Here is a 23616-nt window from a genome sequence, read left to right on the forward strand (position 1 = left end):
AATTTTCCTATTAAAAAAAAAACAAAATAATCTATATTTTAGATGGCTTGAGGTTGAGTACATTTTCAGCAAATGTAAATTTTTGACAATTCAGTGAACTCCTATTCCAAGAAGAGCCATCATGTGCTTCATTTTCATTTTAAACCAAGTGCCCACTGCATATTATTTTTTTACCATCCTTTATGATCAACGCTTCTCAGATTGTACAAGATTCAGAACAAAGGCAATTAATCAGCCATTGGTGAGCATGTCACACTATGCGACCTGCAAATTTAGTCTCACACGACAAAATTATTGCAAGAATCATACAGTGTACACACGGCTTTAAGCTAATAGACATGCTTTGCTCTGCCGAGGTTGCTTAATCTGGGAAATTACTTTTACAATTGTTGCTAATTATCACGCTTAATGAGGAAAAATTGGCTGCATTTGTTCCCACTAGAGCAGAAAAGCAGCACTAAGACAGATTAAGTTACAAAAGCTGTGACATGAGAACAGAAGCCTTTTAGAAGCGAACGCTCATCTAAACTTATGCCTTTTGGGTGAAGACTGTGGTGCAAAGCCGAATTTTCAGCATCATTACTTGTGCTGTGTTCAAAATATCGATACGACGATGTATCGTCACAGAGATTTGACAATACGAATATCGATACAGCTGGCCCAGTATCGATATTGTGGCACAAGCACAGCAGTGGACAGTGCTTAATTTGGATACAAGGACACCGTTTAAAATTGAGTTGAAAAGCATGATTTGTGTGAGTGACTGAGAGTGTGTGCATAAGATACAGAAGACAGTGCATTAGTTTAGAACTCTTTATTTTCAAAAAGTAGAGCACATTCATTTGTGGAATGATTTTTAATATATTAATATGAGTACATTACAATATAAATGTATTAGAATGAGTAAATTATTATTTATGGGCTTAAAAACTAAATGCAAACAATCAGAATGTTGTACCTGGTGGGGAGTGCCCAATGTAAACATTAAACATATGCTATACCTATATTGTACTGTGGTACAGTTATGGAGGCCCTTCATATTGCAGAGGTCAACTGCTTATACAACCCGAATTCCGGAAAAGTTGGGACGTTTTTTAAATTTTAATAAAATGAAAACTAAAGGAATTTCAAATCACATGAGCCAATATTTTATTCACAATAGAACATAGATAATGTAGCAAATGTTTAAACTGAGAAATTTTACACTTTTATCCACTTAATTAGCTCATTTAAAATTTAATGCCTGCTACAGGTCACAAAAAAGTTGGCACGGGGGCAACAAATGGCTAAAAAAGCAAGCAGTTTTGAAAAGATTCAGCTGGGAGAACATCTAGTGATTAATTAAGTTAATTGATATCAGGTCTGTAACATGATTAGCTATAAAAGCTTTGTCTTAGAGAAGCAGAGTCTCTCAGAAGTAAAGATGGGCAGAGGCTCTCCAATCTGTGAAAGACTGTGTAAAAAAATTGTGGAAAACTTTAAAAACAATGTTCCTCAACGTCAAATTGCAAAGGCTTTGCAAATCTCATCATCTACAGTGCATAACATCATCAAAAGATTCAAAGAAACTGGAGAAATCTCTGTGCGTAAGGGACAAGGCCGGAGACCTTTATTGGATACCCGTGGTCTTCGGGCTCTCAGACGACACTGCATCACTCATCGGCATGATTGTGTCAATGACATTACTAAATGGGCCCAGGAATACTTTCAGAAACCACTGTCGGTAAACACAATCCGCCGTGCCATCAGCAGATGCCAACTAAAGCTCTATCATGCAAAAAGGAAGCCATATGTGAACATGGTCCAGAAGCGCCGTCGTGTCCTGTGGGCCAAGGCTCATTTAAAATGGACTATTTCAAAGTGGAATAGTGTTTTATGGTCAGACGAGTCCAAATTTGACATTCTTGTTGGAAATCACGGACGCCGTGTCCTCCGGGCTAAAGAGGAGGGAGACCTTCCAGCATGTTATCAGCGTTCAGTTCAAAAGCCAGCATCTCTGATGGTATGGGGGTGCATAAGTGCATACGGTATGGGCAGCTTGCATGTTTTGGAAGGCTCTGTGAATGCTGAAAGGTATATAAAGGTTTTAGAGCAACATATGCTTCCCCCCAAACAACGTCTATTTCAGGGAAGGCCTTGTTTATTTCAGCAGGACAATGCAAAACCACATACTGCAGCTATAACAACAGCATGGCTTCGTCGTAGAAGAGTCCGGGTGCTAACCTGGCCTGCCTGCAGTCCAGATCTTTCACCTATAGAGAACATTTGGCACATCATTAAACGAAAAATACGTCAAAGACGACCACGAACTCTTCAGCAGCTGGAGATCTATATAAGGCAAGAATGGGACCAAATTCCAACAGCAAAACTCCAGCAACTCATAGCCTCAATGCCCAGACGTCTTCAAACTGTTTTGAAAAGAAAAGGAGATGCTACACCATGGTAAACATGCCCCGTCCCAACTATTTTGAGACCTGTAGCAGAAATCAAAATTGAAATGAGCTCATTTTGTGCATAAAATTGTAAACTTTCTCAGTTTAAACATTTGCTATGTTATCTATGTTCTATTGTGAATAAAATATTGGCTCATGTGATTTGAAAGTCTTTTAGTTTTCATTTTATTAAAATTTAAAAAACGACCCAACTTTTCCGGAATTCGGGTTGTAGTTAGCACTGGCCCTTAAGTATGCAGTGTTTCAAAAATGGCTGTTTTATTAAATTCTACTGAGGTTCAGTGCAGTCCTGTATCGTAATACGTATCGTATCGTGGCTTCTGAACATATGTACAATTTTATTTTCAGCCAACTTGAGTCTACATGCTTATAGAATGATGTTTGACAGATAAATTAAACATTTTGTGTGCGAAAAAGACAAAAGAACAATAACAATGGATGACCTCCATTTAACAAAAAACATGTTAATTTTTTTATTATTTTTTTTTGCTGAATATCATTTAAGTGCAAAAAAGTCCAGAAAGAAAGTTCTTACATACAAATCAACATTCAAGTGGCATTGTGTTGAATAATTACACTGCTTGCAATGGAACACTGTATTTATTTTCTTTTGTTTGAAACTTTTGTTAAGTCAGCCTGAACCATGTTAACATACTGAATCTATTCAAACGTATAATTATAAATATAACTTATAATTTTAGCCTCAGGTGTGCTGTCTATTTTTCATTAGTATATACTTTATACTTTTCAAGAAAGTAAAGCACAACGTTTGAAAGTGTAACCAACAGTGATGACATAATATCTGCATTCTGAAATGCATTTGGTCTTGTTTGCGTCAACTATTTGTCTATTTATCTATCTGTTTATCCATATACTGTATATAATTTTTGCTGCCGAGCAAGCACTTGTGTTTCCTTCATGAAAAAACAAAGGCTTGAGATGTGTATACTAAGGCAGACAGCTCACGTCATTGAAATTATGAGCATTGTGGAGGCTCTATAAAATTAAGTGACCTATCAATAAATGCAGAACACTGGTGAGGGGGAAACACAGTCTTGATTCAGTGTGGAAAATAAATGATTTCTCAATCCCTACAGCGCTCTTCACTATTGTGTCCTCCTCTCTTGTGACAACCGTGACAACACACCATGACGATCACAGAAATTTCCTATTATAGATGACAGTTCTACTAAAGTTAATGCACAAAATGCCCCTGTGTTTTCAAAAGTGTATTGCACAGGTCAGACAGATAGTCTTTGGAAAACTAGAATACAGAGCGTGGATAGTCAGAATCAGGATAAATGCACGTACATACACACATATATATATATGGAAACAGGTGCTACAAAATACTTACATTTTGCATAAGCTAGGACAACTGTTCTACTCTTTTTATTTTTATATATGTTTTATTGATACATTTATCCAGCAAGGGCACATTAAATTGATTTAGAATGTTACGATTTCTATTTAGAAAAAATGTTGCTCTTTTCAACTTTCTGCAGAATCCTGAAAAAATATATTACTGTTATGTTAACATATTACTGTATAACTAAAATATAATGATAATAAAGTGTGTGTTTTTTTTTTTTTTTGCAGCAGCAGCAGCAGCAAATCAGCATATTTTGAGTAACTTCTAAAGGATCATGGGACAAGTAACTGGTGTAATTGCTGCTAAACATTCAACTTTATTTACAGGAATAGATTATTATTCATTTTTTTAAACATATAAAACAAAAATGTTTTTAAATATTAATAATATTTCACAATATTACAAATTTGACTGTAATAACAGTTAACAATATATGTTTCAGCATTTTTGCTTTTTTTTCGCAGAACAATTTATACTGTACTGTACCTAAAAGACAATAACCTATCACTGTTTCAAATACGGCTATTTTGTGTGTTACATACCAGAATGGAGCCACTGATTTAAGGTGACTGTGATTAAAATAAATAGTCATATCAATGTCAGAATGAGCTATTGTACTATAATAAAACTTAACATGGTCAAACATTTTGATAAAAATAAAATAAAAATGTATATAACCAGACATTTGCATCTCATTCTGGTGCATATGCACTTCTAAATCTAAATCTAAAGTTTTTATTTTAGGCTTTTCCTTTTAAGTTTTAGCTGAAGATTTCTGCTCCTCACCTTGAATGATCTACAAACACAAGCCCAAAATAAACCAAACATATCTGTAATGGGAATTCTGACCCTGGACTGAATGTTCTAGAACATATTCATCTCACCAGTTCATAATTAACTGCACACAATTTTTTATTTTTTTGTGTAATCTACATGTGCTCACCCCAATCATTATCAAAGCACGTCCAGACCATGTCAGCTTCTGTCATGTTTAATGGTGTTACGGCAAGAGGGACTGAGCCATTTCACTGGCATGAAATTGATTTAGTGCACTGCCTTTTGGGGGCTGATAATGACCCCTCATCTCTGCACGACGCACACCTTCATCTCCATTTCATACTGCCTTAAGAGGGAGAGAACAGCGTTTATCAATGTCCCCTATTCCCTATATAATAGAGTTGAGATGGGCAGTATCTGTCTGGTGAACAGCATTGAGAGGTTAAGTGTTTTTACTAGATAGTACTTATGTTGGAAAAAAACAGCTCAGTCACAGAGAAGCATAGTTTATGCACAGGTTATAAATAGGACACAAATTTCAAATTTCTCAAATTTCCTGGATGGATGGATGGATGGATGGATGGATGATTGGATAGATGGAATAAAAATATGGGTGGATAGATGGATGGACAAATGGATAAACAGAGAAATTGATGGATTGATGGATCTATAGATGGATGGATTTCAGCAGATGGTAATTTTCGATGGATGGGTGGGTAGAGATAATGAATGGATGGATGGACAGATGAATAGACTGACGGATGACTTGATGGACGGATTTAGATGGATGGATGGGTAGACAGAAAGAATGGATGGATGGACAGATGGATCGATGAACAAATAGATGGACAGATGAATTATTGGATGGACAGAATACAAGTATGGACAGATAGATGGATGGATGAATGGATAAACAGAGAAATGGTTGGATGGACGGATCTATAGATGGATGGATTTCAGCAGATGTCAATTTTCAATGGATGGATGGATGGTTGACAGAAAGAATGGACTGATGGACAGATGACTTGGATGGATTTCAGCAGATGTCAAATTGTATGTATGTATGGATAGATGATTGGATGGATGGTTGGATGGATAACTTGGATTTAAGCAGATGCCAAATTTAGATGAATGGGTAAATGGAAAGAATGGAGGGATGGACAGATGTATAGATGCACAAATAGATGGAGAGATAGATGATTGGATGGACATAATAAAAGTATGGATGGATAGATGGAGGAATGAATGGATGAACGGAGAAATAAATGGATTGATAGATAGGTGGATGGATTTCAGCAGAAGTCAAATTTTGATGGATGGATGGGTAGATAGAATGAATGGATGGATGGACAGATGGATAGAGGCACGAATGGATGGACAGATGAACGACTGGAGAGATGGAACAGTGGACAGATGTACAGTATGTATGTATAGATAGATGATTGGATGGATGGATAGATGAGGGATTGAATGGTTGGATAGATGGACAGAAAATTGGACAGATGGACATACAAATGGATGGATGACCAAATGGATAGATGAATGAATGAATAGATAGATAAATCGATGGATGGATGGATGGATAGATGCACATATAGATGGATAGATGGACAGATGGACGACTAGATCGATAGAAAAGTGGATGAATGAGTGGATGAATGGACAAATAGGTGGATGTATTGATGGAATTAACGGGTGGATGGATTGGATGGTTGGATAGATGTACAGACAAACGGACAAGTAGACATACAAATAGATGGATGGCCAAGTGGATAGATGAACAGAACAAATTGATTAACTGACAGATGGATAGATACACAAATAGATGGATAAATAGACAGATGGACAACTGGATGGATGGAACAGTAGTCAGATGGATGGATGGATGGATGGATGGGTTGAATGAAGAGAAGGATGGAGGAATTGGATGATTGGATAAATGTACAGATAAATCGATAGATTATATATGAATTGATGAATGACAAAGTAGATAGATGAATGAATGAATGGATGATGGAAAGAATGGATGGATGGATTGACAAATGGATATAAAAATAGAGGGACAGATGAACAATTGGATTGATGGAACAGTGGACAGATGTATGGATGGATAATTGAATGGATCATGGTCAAATAGGTGGATGTATGGATCTGATGTATGGATGGATAAATAGATGGAGGGATTGGATAGTTGGATAGATGAACAGACAATTGGACTGGTGGACATACGAATAGATGGATGGACGGATGGAATGAATGGATGCATGGATAAATATATATATAAATGATAGATAGGATTCAGTAATTCCCCTTCCTAATTTGAATTCAAATGCCAGATGGCTGATTTTTATGCAAACAAAAACAAAACTCTCCTCCATGATGCCTAAAGTGTTCTTGGTGGTTGCCTACTATCTCGTGTCAAAAGCTGGTCTCTATTCTCTTCTCTAGATATGGTTCAAATGACATATTCAGTGACAAGCCTATGGGTTTTCATCTATTTTATAGTCTACAAAACAATGCAATTCTGATGGCTTAAAAAAAGGTCTCACTAAGCCACACGATTTGATGTATCATTCATGTCTGTTCTGCAAATAGTGCAGGATGAGTGATGCATCAAAGTTTTTTTTTTCCAGGTCTGTTCAAATGCTTTAGCAAACACCACTTATAATACCAAATACTACTACAGTCAGGCATAATGGGTTCATACTGGCACCATTTGAGAGCTGGGGAGCATTTAAGCAACAAATGAACCTGAAAAAAATGATCAAATATGAGATGAGCAAGGATTTTTTTTTCTATCTCAAGAGGGGTATATGTTCATTTTTATTACCAAAATGATGTGATTACAGACACTTGTTCGGTTGCTGGTAGGGCAGGAATATGGTTGAAACAGCACAGTGCATTAATTCAATGGGCAAAGTATCCTTTTAAACCCCAATCATAAAGGAGTGAAGTGCTTTTCAAAATTGAAAAATGGAGCTGAATGACCCTGTTCCACTTTGGAGGAGGAGGAAAAAAAGGCAGCCATTCCTTGCTGGGATTTTGACATCAGAAAACGGTCATTGATCTGTATCAGCGACAGCTTCAGTGTTTCTTTGTGCATTGCTGTCTGTCAAAGAAGCTGCGTGTCAGGGTTGCGGCAGAAATGTTGGTGGGTGTCTTCACATGTGAACTGTTGTTCTATGTGTGGCTCCACTGACTGCTTCATCGGCTGGGGCAAGGTGAGTCAGTCAGGAATTAAATCTTTGGGTTTGATGATGTGTGCTAAACAGCCCTTGGCTTATTTCAGTAATGTAGCCGAGGAAGGTTTAAGCCCTTGTGACAGCAATGATAGGATCTTAATAGGCAGGTGAGCTATCAGGGCAAAGTGCATGGAGGGAGGTAAAGGGGAGGGTTTTCATGGTGAAGCTAAAATAAACTCTGTCACATGCAGTTAGTGATGTTATCATCATGAGTCATGACTCATGGGGAGACTTCCTTCCCTAATATTTGCCAAAAAGTAGATCATGCCATTTCAGATGTCTGGTGTGACATTAAGATGTGGCCAAGCTATATAATGTGCACTATCGTTAAAAAGTTTGGGGGTATTTTTAAGTAAGTGTTTATTAATTAGTAAGTGTTTATTTTTTTTATTTTTTTATGAAAATAATACATGTGTTCAGAAAGGATGCATTCGGAACTTTAAAAGTGACAGTAATGATTTTATGTTACAAAATATTTTTATGTGAAATTAATTGTTCTTTTAAACTTTCTATCAAATCTGAAAAACATTTTTCCACAAAAATATTGAGCAGCACAGCTGTTTTAAACATTGATAATAATAAATGTTCCCTTCAGTCGGTCACGTTTGACATTACGTTAGAACAGACTGACGAATGGGGTCTTGTTAACAGAATTAACTAATGGTACACTTAGTACCTTGGTCTGTGGGATTAGCATTGCGAGCTCCACCCCACTGTGTGGTTATATAAGGAGCGAAGCGTGCGCAACTCGCATTCAAGCTTTCGCTTCAGAGCCGAGCACATCTAAGCTGCTTGTTTCTCCGGAGTGTCAAAGACTCAAAACGAGTCTTCAGTGGTGTTGGCGCCACAACATGATTTAGCGATTCTTGTGGGCTTCTTGCTTCTTCTCTCCAGCTCTGCATTCCCCTGAGTGCTTCAGCGCCACTGAAAGAGCTATTCCTCTAAAAGACCTTCACGGGTTGTGTTTGCATCGGTTTTCCTTTTCCTTGGGAAGCAACCCTTGCCATCTCTGACTTTGAAACATTCTACCCTGCGGGCTGGGTAGAGCTTTATGTGTCTCACCGCTACACGGGTTGATATCCGTTTTGTAAGTCTTCTTATAAGTCCCGCCATTGTGGCATTTTGTAAGGGATCCCATTCGTCCACTGAAAGGGAACGTCTATGTTACCGATGTAACCCTCATTCCCTGAAGGAGGGAACGGAGAAATTATGTCCCTTTGCCACAATCGCTGTTCCACTGAACGGCCAGGTCACACGGCTGGGCTCCTCAGCAAAGACTTGAATGCGAGTTGCTTTGCGATGCAAATCCCGCAGACCAATGTACTAAACATACCATTGGTTCATTATGTTACCACTCAAAGGTTATAGGATTCTCAGGCGAGACCCCATTCCTCAGTCTGTTCTGATGTAACGTCTCCGTTCCCTCCTTCAGGGAACGAGGGATACATACGTAAGCTAGATATTTCTTAAACAGTAAGTCAGCATATAAGAGTAAGCCCATTTAAGAATGACTACTCACAGTGCATCTTCGGAAAAAATTATGTAAAATTAAGATGTTTTTCTGTTGTACGGAAGCCCTAAGAGGTCATTCATGGTTATTGTTCTGCTTTTTCAGGTACAAAAATGTTCAATTTATCTGTCAAGCATGTCGACTCAAGTTGGCTGGAAGTAAAATTGTCAACATGTTCAGAATCACAGGTGTTTGCAATGATAAATTTGCAGCCTTGTTTTCATGTGTCATTCATAATAGAATGATTTCTGATGGATCATGTGACACTGGGGTAATGATGCTCAAAATTCAGCTTTGCATTACAGGAATAAATAACATTTAAAAATATATTCAGATAGAAAACTGTTACTTGGAATAGTAATAATATAATATTTCTTAATTATTGAATTAATGAATTACTGTGGTTATTGTATTTGAATGGTCCAGAGAAAATATTCTCACTCAAAATTTCTGCCAGATTCACAACAGGTGTGTCCTCAAATAATTATATTGCACCTCCATTCAAACACAAACATTCAGGTTTGCTGAACTCTGACCTGCACATTCACATAATGAAAATATATTTAACCAATTCAGGATGTAAACATCACAGACTGAGCTGTTGGCTCAACAATGTGAATACAAACTTCAAAGCTTCTTCGTTTGCACTGCGGTGTTCCCGGAAAATGATGCAGATAGTACATTTAAACTTATTTTTTATTTTTTTATATGTATTATTTATCAAAAGCAGAAGCCCTAGAGCACATCATCATATCCTGATGAATCCGGATTATTCTAAATGCAGTATACCGCAGTTAGTAATTATCATAATACCCGACAGAAACATCTACATATGAGCGCAACCTCACCGTCTGCAAATGTACCCTTATACTTTATAAAAACTTTAGAGTACATTAAGAAATTATATGCACAACTCAAGCTTTTACATTGTTTTTGTTATGAAATATAGCTTTATATTTTCATATATAACTGATTCATAAATTATTCATAAAATAATTTATGAAAATACTTATTGTAGGGTAGTTTTGTTGTATGCTTTCTAAAAAACAATCTAAAATTAAATATACATATAAATTAAATATTCATTTTTAATATATATATATATATATATATATATATATATATATATCCAAAATAAATAATAATTTTTGAGGAGTATATATATATATATATGTATATATATATATATATATATATATAATAAAAACAGCACACAGGTTGTATACACCATATGCATGTACGATACCCAATATATCTATAATACCACTTTTACATCATGCAGGGATACTGATTATATTACAGATCTGTGGCTGGACAAAATTAAGATAAAATAATGACCATAGGATAATACACAAGCCTGAGGCTCTCTTAAAACATCCTCTCCTGACAGGAAATGAATGCATTATATGGAACTGAATTTAATAAAACTTCTGAAATCCCCAGTGGAAATGTTGCAAAGAGAAAGGCTTGAAATCAACATTTCCTTTGTGCTTTCTTCTTGGTAATGCAAATCAATTATCTGTTTTCATATTGACATTTTGATTGATAGCGGACAGGAACTGATTAAAAGAAGTTTCCCTCCACAGAATCAGGAAATTACAGTATGCATCATACAGGATATGATCAAACCAGCCCTTACACTAAAAATAATTAGGCATTTAGGCCTGCTTTATACAATTATCAGTTATCAGCAATAATATGTGTTTTTTATCGCTGTAGTATGACTAACACAAGATTGTCAATAAGTATCATATAAGTATTAATTTTTGAGCACTACCATGTACAGTAGGGCCAAAGTTAGTTAAAATTGATCATTACAATGGCAGCAACAGATGTCTATGCATAACAATGCTTTTCTTCCTTGTTAAAACTTTGTAATATAGTCATGTTAGAGAAACTAACTACTGTATACGAAAGTTCACGCTTTCACCTTAATAAATAATTACTGAGTTATCCATTTATTGTTGTAGCCTAATGTAAGTATACAAGAGAGTATACAAATTCTCAAGAAAATTACGAGGAAAAACTCAATGCAAACACAAGTTCTCTCTTTTGATTTTTACCCACAATTACAACCAAACACATAAATTAAAGGTCCTATGACATGAAAATTTCACTTTCTGAGGTTTTTCAACATTAGTATGAGTTCCCCTAGCCTGTATATGGTCCCCAAGTTTCTAGAAATTTTAATCGGTGCAAATCGAGATTTTGCTATCTTTCTCTGCCTTTGAGAAAATGGAAGTTCAAACGATCTTGAATCTCCTCTTTGTGACGTTGTAAGGAGAATTGTTACCTCCCCTTTCTCTGCTTTGCCCGCCCAAATATTTAAATATAATTCAGTCGCAATGTCAGCACAGGCGTTACAAACAGACTTTTATGATATGGATTCGACAGCACCGCCATAAACAGTGAGTAACAGTGTTCATTAATGCCTGATCTGTGATCAGTGATTTCTGATGTGTAGCTAATTATTCAAGTTCACACAGACTTTCTTTCTAAATCGTTTAATACTGTTTATGCATCAGTGAATCAAGCCAGTGACTAAACGATCAACTTCACGTTGTTTCTCTTAGTAGCATGAAACAAATCTGTTATTTAAATTGTGATTTAACTACAGAGAGCGATCAAAGAACGCTCCCTTTTTCTCGGAGCTGTCTTACTGTATTCATGTGGTGCATTCATGTGTTTGCTGTTAGCTGTTGTGAAAGCATTTTGTGAGAGAAAACGTGTTGCAATAATGACGAGATGACTGCATTCACGCGATAAACAGACTCTGTCTATTCAATGCTCATCAACGCAGCCTGCATGGGAAAAGATCGAAAAAATAATTATATAATCAACAAATCCACGATTCGTTAATCTCGACAGCTGTAGTAGTATATATATATATATATATATATATATATATATATATATATATATATTCCACATGTAATACGCATTTCAAATGCAAAGATGTCAGCCAATCACAACAGTTGTCGTTTACTCAACTCTCACAGCTAGTCTCACAGCAGACACGCCCCTTCAAACAGAGCATTCAAGCCAGAGGGCTAATATCAGGATATAAAAATGCTTTTTATTTCTAAATTTTAAATGTAAAAATCATACTAACAATATAAGTACACCTAAGGAAACATTAAAAAGCATTTAAAGAAAAGGAAATAATCCATGTCATGGGACCTTTAAGACTGAGGCAGATTATGAAGCTTTACCATTTGCAGAAATGCCCTGAACGACTTGAAAGGCAAGTAAAATCAGATGGACGCTGCACAGCACAACCTCTGTTCATGATTTGATGATTTAATAGCAAACTAAAGGTCCAAACACAGAAAACAAGAAACACACACTCGCACCACAAAATCAGATTTTACTGCTTGCCCTAATAGTCCAGCGGCAAAAAAAATGCTCCCGAATGATTGAGTGAGGCAAAAATCCAATACAGCTCAATCTGAGGTAATGGCTGCCTGAGACCTCCAGTTGATTTGAAGAGAAAAACAGTACAAGTGGTGTATTGTGGGAAGGCCAGCATGCTAAAAAAAAAGTGCTCGTATTGACGTCACGCTTTGAGTGTCAATCCGTTTATGCCTCTTTAACCTTGCCAGCGATCGTGAGACATAATGAGCCATTCCTCTTTGGAGTTAACAGAGCCCATATTTTCTGTCTCTCACAGGACTGTCACAACAATGTGAGAGAGCGTTTTCATCTTATGACACATATATGAGAAAAAAGCAAGGGATGTTGGATCAAGGGGGTAATGCATAAACTCAATGTGTTTGTGTTGGTACATAAAGAATCCATCAAAAATGTGCCTACAGGTTTGAAATGACCTAAAGGTGAAGAAATGGGTGATAATATTTATAACTTTAAAATGGTCAATGGTGTGATTATTATATGTAAATAATACCACTGGTGTCAATGCAACACCAGCTTTACGTTATGAAACACTTGAGTTAAAAAGAAATGTATCTTTCATTTAAGTATCTAAAACTACAGTAGGTATGAACTCATGGTCATTTAAATCGAAACAATCTCATACAGTATACCTATATAGTTTCCGTGATCTAAAATTACTCATATAGTCATATGTTTTTTCTGGTACTGCCCACCTTTACTACAAATGTAGGTTTGAATATAAAACTGCATTTCTGAATGCACTGGCACCACAGTGATATAAACCTAAATATTAGCAGAGGAAGTCAAGCTAACCAACGAAAGACTCGCAGGCATTTCCGCCAACTGCCTCCCCAATGTCTGAGACTGGAGGATGCATTCAACTCAAATTCTATTCACACAAACTCACACAGCACAAACCAAACCCTATCTGACTCATGATGTGCCAGACCAATGTTTAAAAGCAGGCTCTAAACATAGCCTAAAACCAAAGCCGAGAACTCTCGCAAGATGATTGACAGCTAAAAGACTGAGGAAATCTATTGTGTTGCTTCAAGAAAGGATGAAGATAATTAAGGTAGTTTTGCTTTTTTTTCACTGGGAATAAAATATCTAAAGTTAACATGACATCAAAATTGGACCACTTTTTACTTAAATGCGCATTAAGACAAAAATGTTTGTTGTCTTTTATTAAAATGTATTTACTCCCATCCAACCACCTGTCGTAAAGAGACCATTTTTCGCAAATCAATTAATTCCCATCCAGCAAGATAGCCATTGACTTCCCTGAAAATATGGAGCAAGAAGTTGCCTTCATTTTGACATTAAGAAAATGCAGCTAAATACTCTAGTCATACCTTTTATGCCAAATTTGTTGCGTCTGCTGTATTTGTTGATGAGGACGAAAATCACAATGAGGAAGACGCAGCCAAAGCCAGCCAGACCAACAGCAATAGACATCTACAGAAAAAAAACAATAAAGCATTCAACTGAATTGAAAGAAGAACTTTAGCCTTTTGATAGTTTTACTTTCTTACTCCGAATGAATCTTCTTCAGGACTCTTCGCCTCATCTTCAGGTGTTGGAGCTACAGGAAATAGAAAAGATGTTGCTCAAATAAAGACGAGTGTTGTTGCTGATAACTAAAACTAATACAAATATTTTTGTTGCAATACTGCTGAAATACAAAAATTAAATTAAAAACTCACAAAATTAAAAAAAAAAATAGACATGTTGCATTGGCAACCAACTGAAAAAGTTTAAGTTTTAAATTATTCAAAAAAACAAAAAACAAAAAAAAAACAAAAACAAAGGAAAGCTAAATAAAAACATAAAAACCAGCACATACTTTTAATGTTTGCTTCGTAATGTTTATCCTTGGCTGCATAAAAGCTAAACAACATTTTCACCTTTATTTCTCAGAGGGAAAAAATCTAGCCAAATACAAATAAATAAGGTGATAAAAAAATAAACCATCCCCCCAATAGATATTATAAGTAATAAATTGTATAAAACAACAACAAATCAAATCATGTGACTACCACTAACCAACAACAAAAGTAAGACTACCAGCCCTAACATGAAATGTGTATGTACTCGCATAAAAATACTATGCTAGTGTGATGCCAAATTTCATAATATCAGAATTGAAATAAATAAATCATATTTTGATTTAACTATTTAGCCCTGTGACAACTTTCGCCATGAGAACTAGCTCATCTCCGCCCTATATATTGAATTCTTTCTGTTCCTTACTAGATATTTATTTTGTCAGTTTCACTTCATGACTTGTACATTTATGATGCTGTCTGAGAGCCACAATGTAAACTGGTTTAGTAGGGTAGGCTTTTGTCTGAACCTGTGTGTGGTTTGTTCACAGGTGTCATAGAGGAATTGCCATTTAATTAAATCATAATGGCAGAGGTGCAGCAGGGCTCACATATTGCTGCATCACGCATCCAAAGCACGAGCCGTCCTCCTCTGGACAATTACACCATCCTGAACTCTTAATGCATAGAGCTTGTATACAGTACGTGCCAAAAACATGCTGCAATTCATAAGGGCTATTCTTCAATCTAATTGTGTACAGAGTTATTAGGGGTGTCCTCTTTTACGGATACTAAGGATGATTTCAAGTATGGGATGGTGCAAGTGTGCTATGTTGGGCTTTTTTTTTTGCTAAGCTCTGTGTTTTTGTTGCACTTGAGAAGAGCTGTTATTAGGAGATACTGCATGGTAGATGATATTGTTTTATTAAATTCTTCAATGTAGAACTTATCATAGATTATAGTCTATTTGAAGCTAAATATTTGTTTTAATTTCAACAAGCAGAACAAGGACATGTGATGTGACTAATATGTTTCTTCTGTCTGTATTTATGTATTTGTTAAAAAGTAAGAGGCACTTACTGTACTCAATTATTCCTAAAAGAGCAGCGTAAAATGGAAAAAAAAAGAAAGAAAATGATATGAGATTAAAAATGGAAAACCTTTTTAAGCATAAAAATGTGTAAAAGATATACTGTTCAAAGTTTGAGGTCAGTAAGACTTTGTTTTTGAAATTCAATACTTTTATTCAGTGAGGGCGCATTAAAATTTTGAATCAAATATTTCAAATAAATGCTTTTGTATTCATCAAAGAATCCTGAAAAACAAAATGTACCATGGTTTCCACAGAATATTAAGCAGCAACTGTAACAATGATAATATTAAGAAATGTTTCTAGAGCAGCAAATCAGTTTATTAGAATGATTTCTTGTGACAGTGAAGACCCGAATAATGATGCTGAAAATTCAGCTTTGCATCACTGGAATAAATTTCATTTGATAATATATTGAAATAGAAAATAGTTCATTTAAATTTTAATAACATTTCACAGTTTTATTTCACAGTTTTTTACTGTATTTTTAAACAAATTAATGCAGTCTTGGTGGGGCTCCTTTCAAGAACTAATTAAAATAATCGTACTGACCTCAAACTTCAAATACACACACATATATATTAAACATTTTAGAGTCATTTCAATAAATATCAATAAAGTCATACCACATGGTACAAGAGTAAATAAGCCGTTTAATAACTTACCATCATCCTCAATGAACGGTGGCTCAAGGAAATAGCCGTATACGGTTTTGGTGACTGACCCAAGAGAGTTAGAGGCTACTAGGGTGTAGTTTCCATTGTCATAATGCGTTGGGTTCTGAAAAGTCAAGCAGCCTTCCAAGTAATCTTGGTAGTACTCCATCTCCATGCGGATATATCCGCTCTGCAGGATCTCGCGGCCCTTGTGGAACCAGCGCAGTGTGGGATGGGGAAAACCCCTCACAGTGAACTCAATGCAGGTGTGATGCCTCCGCTCCGGCTCGTCCAGATTCAGTATTACTGGCGGAACTGTAAGGAGGAAAGAAAAACTGAGGGTTTATAGGAAGACGGAGGCTTTATTTAAGAGATACAGGGACAGAATGGAGGACAGCAAATTCTCATCAGTGAAGTGCACATATTTCTCATGGAAAGCCATTAGGCAATGGGAAGAACACTACAAACAAGGCATCCAATCTACCACAAAATAGTTATGGTAGTTATAGTTACATAATTAATAAAAAAAAAAAAATAATAATACATATATATATATATATATATATATATATATATATATATATTTTTTTTTTGCCATTTATCAAATCTTACCAAACCTAAATTGCTGATTTATAGTCCAAATATATAAACTTAAAAATATATATAAAAATTAAAAGATCCAAAGATGTAAACTACTTCAGTCTGTGTGCATTTTTTTAATACACGAGTTTCACAATTTGAGTTGAAGTACTGAAATAAATGAACTTTTCCACGACATTTTAATTTATTGAGATGCACCTGTATTTCTGTTGTGTGTGTAAAAGACGCAGCATCATATCTTGAAAATATTCTAAATTATATTCTAAATGGGTAAAACCTAGTTTATTGTTTGAATAAGAGTAAAATAAAATATAAAGAAATAGTACAAGTATATAGTTTGAGCATGAGCAGAGGCCAAATTTCTGGCCAGATTTCTGTTCTCTTTCTACAACGACTCCTATGTTTCTTGAATCATCACTATGGCAACAAATGGATCTAATTTAATTATCTGCAAAATGTGTACAGATAGTCCTAAATGTCAGATTTACACAGATCAGAATTTGGTGCAGCGTAAATGTAGTCTAAATGTGCTTGGAAATACAAATCTCTATTCCTTTTCCTTGTATGGAAAACCGAATTTTAGACATTCAGACTAACGTCTTATTTTATGTTTCACAGATAAAAGAAAAGAACACACAACATAAGACTAAAACGGCGAAAGAGACGCACTATTGTACACTATTCAAAGGTAAACTGCATGCAAACAGTCCGACACTGCACATTTGTTTGTTATTCAAATGAGAAGGCATCATTATTGTCAGCTGCCTCCTCTAGCCGAAGTGATTTGTGCTTGGCTGACTGATGAGACTAGACGAGAGATATACTGTATCCCTCCTGTAGAGCGGCTCGGCACACATCCCGCCTAAACAGATGACAAGTGTTTTAGAATCAGCATGCAGCAGCACCCTTGCTCTCGGCCAGTCTGCTCTCACTACTGCATGAAGCCTGTCATTTAGAGAGTCCTGCTGCAATCCCACCAGGAAAGGGAAAGAGAAAGAGAATGGGAGGGTTGTGCATCCCATACGTGTGTCTCATATTCCAGAGCTTTTGATCGGAATGCTAAAATCCAACTGCTGCACTTTTCATTAGCATTATTAATGCGTCTCAGTGGAACAGGGCCAAACCCTTTGGCTTTGTTGACTCTGCACCCAGTTGTGATGTTTCACAAATCCGATATTTAGGACGGATTGTCCATGCTGTCAGGTAAGAAAGCACATTTGTGCATTCTGACATTATGGTCAAGAACTGGTCTGCGGTGGCTACCATACATGTAAAAAAAAAAAATTGCGATTAATCACATTCAAAATAAAAGTTTGTGTTTAAATAATAAATAAGTGTGTACTGTGTATTTTATATGTATATTTTAACTTTATTTTATATATCAAATATAATTTCACTAATTTGTCAAATATAAATATTAAATTTAATTATTGTATTTTATACACTAATATTTGATACACACTTTATAATATGTAAATATATACTTATTACAAAATTTAAAATGCATTTAAATACAGAAATTTAATAAGAGACAGTGTAGAGAAAAGAAATCTCTGATAGCCGAGGCACTCCATAATTAAAATGTCTTTATTGCAAAAATGACATGTCCTAAATGGACAACTTCAGGGCATAGTGAAGCAGATAAAAAACTGATCTTATAATGACAAAGACACACAGGTAGAAGCAAACACACAGGTGCTGACAATCAGTATTGAAGGTCTGCAGGTAATTACTAGGACACGCCTCTCACACGGTTCTCAGCACTAAAGCTATTAAGTCACAATAATAAACAGAAACACAGGCAACAGATAGCATGCATATATATTCATGCATTTTTATTTAAATTAATTCTAATTGAAAATTTATTTACTTATTTATTTTTTATTCATTTCTTAATACAAATTTTCATACAGACATGTATTAAAAATATATACAAATGATATACCATATATAATAATATAATATACAATATATTTACTTGAACACCAACTATTAAAAGGATAAAAACCTAAATAGAATATAATTAGCTATATAAAGGTTTTATAAGCCATCAGAAATCAGTACTCACTCTTACTTCATAAAGACAAGACCATGTACTTGGTTATTAAAACCAAACTTGACAGACTCAGTGCCTGTATATCTTGCCAATGTCATTTCAATTTAACGTCAAAGTCATTAGTAAGCAGAGTGATAAAATGTAATGCTTTTCATCTACACACTGTCTTAAATTCATGTGCTCTTTAATGAGCATAATGATGCCTGAGTGTCAGATCATATCTGAGTCCTAAAACATTAATGTCATCATTGGGAAAAGTCCTCCATTCCTTCCTATTAAAACATAGAAAAGTTGCAGAGATGTTTCAGATTCAATCCTGCCTCTGGTTAATTCTCATCTTATATACCTGTTTAACCCAGTTTAACATGGCGCAGTGCAGGTCTATTTTTATGTATGCATCACAACCTAACGCCTTCCCTAAACACACACGCACCCTCTGATTAAATTAACACAAAGACGTACAGGTTCATAGCTGTTAATTGCTGTATCAATTCATCATCATTTAGTACCTTGTTCTATTTTAAACGTGTCCATAAAGTTATTTCTTCATAAAAGAGTAAGGTGTTATATGCGTTAAAATTTGCAACCTCAGTAAATGTATGTTTAAGGTTACATCTGATTAAAGATTCACAGACAATATGTTTTTTTTTTAATATGCCAAAACCCTAAAACACATACTCTCTTTGCATAGCCTACTGTTCACAAGCTCTTAACTAGGCTGCTGAAGATTCAGAAAACACTGCTGATATCTTGACCTCTCATTTTGTGTTTCAAATGAAGCCATTCTTAGCACACCTGTAGCAATTACAGGATGCAGATTAAATACCATACAAATTAAAATACATTCTACTTATTTTGCAAGTGGTTAAATGAAAAGCTGAAACTGTGTTTCTTAAAGCTAAAAGTGTTACACATTCTAGAGGAAATGTTAAAGGTAATGTTAAATGTTTTCTTAAGAACAACTTATTTATATCCTTAAGAAGAAAATGATAGACTTTTCTGATTGTAACTGTGAAAAAAAAAATCGCATAAGACATAATCATGATCAATCAATATTTACAGTAAATTACTGATCATTGTTGTCACTTTAAAGTACTTATGCACATCCATATTAATAGTAATATATATATATATATATATATATATATATATATATATATATATATATACATATTAATAGTAGTGGTGGGCATAGATTAATTTTTTTTATCTAGATTAATCTCACTGTGATCTTGAAATTAATCTAGATTAAAATTCAGAATATGTGTGTTACCCAAATAAAATTGACAAACAGTAAGTCTTTGAGAAGGTTGTTTATGTACCGAGTAGCGGACTGCAAACGCGTCCTGTATGAAAGCACATCGAGTCCGTACTGCACCACATACGTAACGCACATGGACTGCATACGCACTGCAGACGGAGTATGTGTAAAACAGGCGTGAGCAGGGCCGTAGCTGGGGTCAGCGGGGACCCAGTGAAGGTTGTACCAGTGGGCCCTGTTTGAAATTGTTTAATTTGTATGTTCGTTTATTTTTTTATTTTTTGTGCTATTTACACAATGTTTAAGTTTTTTTCAAGTTTATAGGTGCCAAGGTACAGAAACCAAATAATTAAATCTAAAATAGCACTGGATAGTCTTCAATGTAAAAATGAAATCAAACCTACATTTATTCAGACACCTTCAACATTTCTCACATTATTACAGTTTTGCTATATATATATCAAAACTTATATCTGGTGTCTGAATAATTTTTGGTTTGACTGTTAAAACTACAAAGTAATTCAGTCAAGAGCAGTGAGTGATTTTCATTTTCATTTTCTTGGATTAACATTACAGCAGCCAGTAGCTAAATTAGGCGCGGTCACTTTAAGAGACGATGAACGCATCCAATATAATACACATCCCATTTTTTTCCTCAACTGTTTACTTTCACGTAAGAGTTCACAGTTTTTTCGAGCATAATTTCCAGGGTGGATATTTTGACATTTTTGACAGGAGAACTTTGCAGAAGAGAGCTCGGTTCAGTGTCGCTGTCCGTGATACGCGGCTCTCTCTCTCTCGTGCGCACCGAACACAGCGCGCGAGTAACCAGCTACTCTGTTCAGCTTTTCCGCGTCTTGTTTTTGGATGCTTTAATGTTTAAATCGACAAGCGGTAAGGCTTAAAAACACGTGAAAAAGATAAGCTTTCGTGACGATGCGCAGCAGTGGCCCGTCAACTGTCCTGAGCATCTTTTTAGGCTGGCCTCAGCCAGTCGGTTATATAAAATATCAAGGTGAAAGTCATCATAGCTTGCTTAGTATAGACCCAGCTCCCAACCCAACTTTGAGAATAGATTAACGGCGATATTTTTTTTATCGCCCGACAAGAGTCTCACGTTAATGCAGCACGTTAACGCCGATAACGGCCCACCACTAATTAATAGTATATATATATTAATACTAATATATATGTGTGTAGCTAGTGTTATTTATGCTTAAAATTTTAATAATAATAATAAAATCATTAAACATTTTACCTTTTTGGTTTTAGGTCAAGAAGTGTAAAGCTATCCTAAAGGGTTAATTACAATTATTTTTAAGAATATTACGTTAGTTTTATCTTTAGAATCTTAAAAAAATTGAATAATTTTATTTTTAGGATTTCATTTTTATTTTATTTTTTTAATCTGGCTTCTGTTTGCTAAAGTACTAGCATACCTTTTCTCACCAAGCCACATAATTTGATGTATTATTGAGCAATAGCAAACACTATTAAGTATGAGACTAGAAAACCTGTAATAAGCACTAAATACGTACATAGCACAGCCAGCTGAAGAGACACGTTGGTCATCCCAACCACATTCTCAGAGATGCAGGTCAGAACAAACCCGTTGTCGTCTCTACTCACGTTGACCAGTGTCAGGTTGATGGAGTGGATGTTGGGCCAGTACACAGTTGACTGGAGGGCAGACCAGAAACATTATGCTATGGTTAGCCTGAAAAGAAGGTTAAATGGTATGTTTGGTGTGGGATGATCACCTGGTGCGTGTTGATGGATTGAAGGCCGTTCACGGTCCAGTCCACCTCAGGTACCGGAGACCCTGAGCCATTACAGCTGAGCGTCACATTACCGCCCTCCAGCACAGTCAGGTTACTGTGAGCAACGCTGATATCTGGCAGGTCTAGATCACAACAATGACTATTATATACATTACTTAAACACGCTCTTACAAGAAGTTATCATAGTAACCACAGTTTCTGCCTAAATACATAGTCCATACTTAATTAATTGGAATGGTATATGATACACATTTTCTGAATTTTCAGTTCTTTTTTCTGAGTTTTTGTTTGCCCATACCATAACATTTTGTGTAAAACTAACTATATCATAAAAACAAAATAATTGTAGAGAAATATAAACAATAAATAATTATATATATACAAAAATGACAAAGGCATTTAATTACTAAAACTGATATTTTAATATCTGTTTTTATTTTAATTTAATGTAAAATATCAATAAATACTGTAATCTTTCATAAATAATACTGAAATGACACTGATCTATAAAATATGGCCACATATACTGTGCATGACTTAATTGGAATCATTCAGGGCAAATCTTAACCCTAAAACTGGCAACTTACCAACATATATGATTTTGATTTTTAGAAATGGATAATGGATACATGATTCATTTATTATTATTTGCATATTTATTGCATTAAATCTGTTTTTAACGTGACCAAAAAAAAAAAAAATAGAAAAGAAAGAAAGAATAAGAAAAAAAAAATGGTTGCATGATTTCCTTGATTAAGAGAGCAATACAACTGACAGATCTTACCTCACTCTGCCCAATAATACAACATAATGTGAGATAAATATTGCATCATACGAATAATCTAATCTTATATAACAAAACGTAGTGTGTGCTTGACCTACAGCTGTATTATTTATGAAGAAAGATGTCTTACCACACTGGGCAATGCTCATTGATCTCAGACGAATCTTGCTTGCGCCATTCTTGCAGTAGAGGTGCTGGGTGTGCAGGCCAGCCTCACCGCGCAGCTGCCAGAGCTGAATCCATCGGATCTCACAGCCGCAGTCAAAGACGACCCCCTCCAGCCTCCTGCATCAACAACACACAGCCAAGAGTTATACAATCCTCAAACTCCAGGATTTTCATGCAGTGTTAACTCTGCGCTGGCCATGCGAAATCAATCAAACTTTGCCTGCGTTAGTTGAAAGCAGCAGGTTTGTGACACTATATATCCCGGGTGGTGTGGCATTGTGACCCAGGCTGATTACTGAAAGCTTGTAGGTTTCATGGGGAGATCCATAAGCAATCTCCATCATGCCCCTTGAGTAAGTCTCATAACCACAGGCAACAGGGCTCAACGGTGCGAGAATTTCACTCACATTTGCCACTAAAAATAGAGGAGTGAGAACTATAAAATGTATTTACAGTAGGAGCATCTATGAGAATAAAACAAGTCCCTGCAGTTATTTAAAAAAACGCGAATATCTAATAAATAGTATAACATACGGTAAATCCTAATTATCATTTTTAAAAGGTCTTAAATTTGTTGACGGAAAAATCACAATACATCCTAATGTGATGATTACAGTAAACTTCAAAAGGATACGATTCATAAAATA

The 23616-nt window shown here is 35.4% G+C and overlaps 1 protein-coding gene and 1 long non-coding RNA gene across 2 annotated transcripts in view; one reads left to right on the top strand and one right to left on the bottom strand.

Annotated features, from left to right (window-relative positions):
• LOC132117567 (uncharacterized) overlaps window positions 1-18197 on the top strand; it is a 63174-nt gene extending 44977 nt beyond the window's left edge. The window contains exon 3 of the long non-coding RNA XR_009425768.1: window positions 17538-18197. This is a non-coding gene — a long non-coding RNA (uncharacterized LOC132117567). The remainder of the gene's footprint in view (window positions 1-17537) is intronic.
• The window catches only part of ntrk3b (neurotrophic tyrosine kinase, receptor, type 3b), a 126600-nt gene that overhangs the window by 35066 nt on the left and 67918 nt on the right, over window positions 1-23616 (bottom strand). Inside the window, exons 5-11 of the mRNA XM_059526929.1 lie at window positions 22932-23086; window positions 21997-22139; window positions 21775-21916; window positions 16329-16634; window positions 15654-15668; window positions 14283-14332; window positions 14103-14205 (exon numbers count right to left, since the gene is read on the bottom strand). Coding sequence (XP_059382912.1) covers window positions 14103-14205; window positions 14283-14332; window positions 15654-15668; window positions 16329-16634; window positions 21775-21916; window positions 21997-22139; window positions 22932-23086 — 914 coding nt within the window. The remainder of the gene's footprint in view (window positions 1-14102; window positions 14206-14282; window positions 14333-15653; window positions 15669-16328; window positions 16635-21774; window positions 21917-21996; window positions 22140-22931; window positions 23087-23616) is intronic.

The sequence above is a fragment of the Carassius carassius genome, chromosome 3, assembly GCF_963082965.1.
Source record: "Carassius carassius chromosome 3, fCarCar2.1, whole genome shotgun sequence".
Lineage (NCBI taxonomy): Eukaryota > Metazoa > Chordata > Actinopteri > Cypriniformes > Cyprinidae > Carassius > Carassius carassius.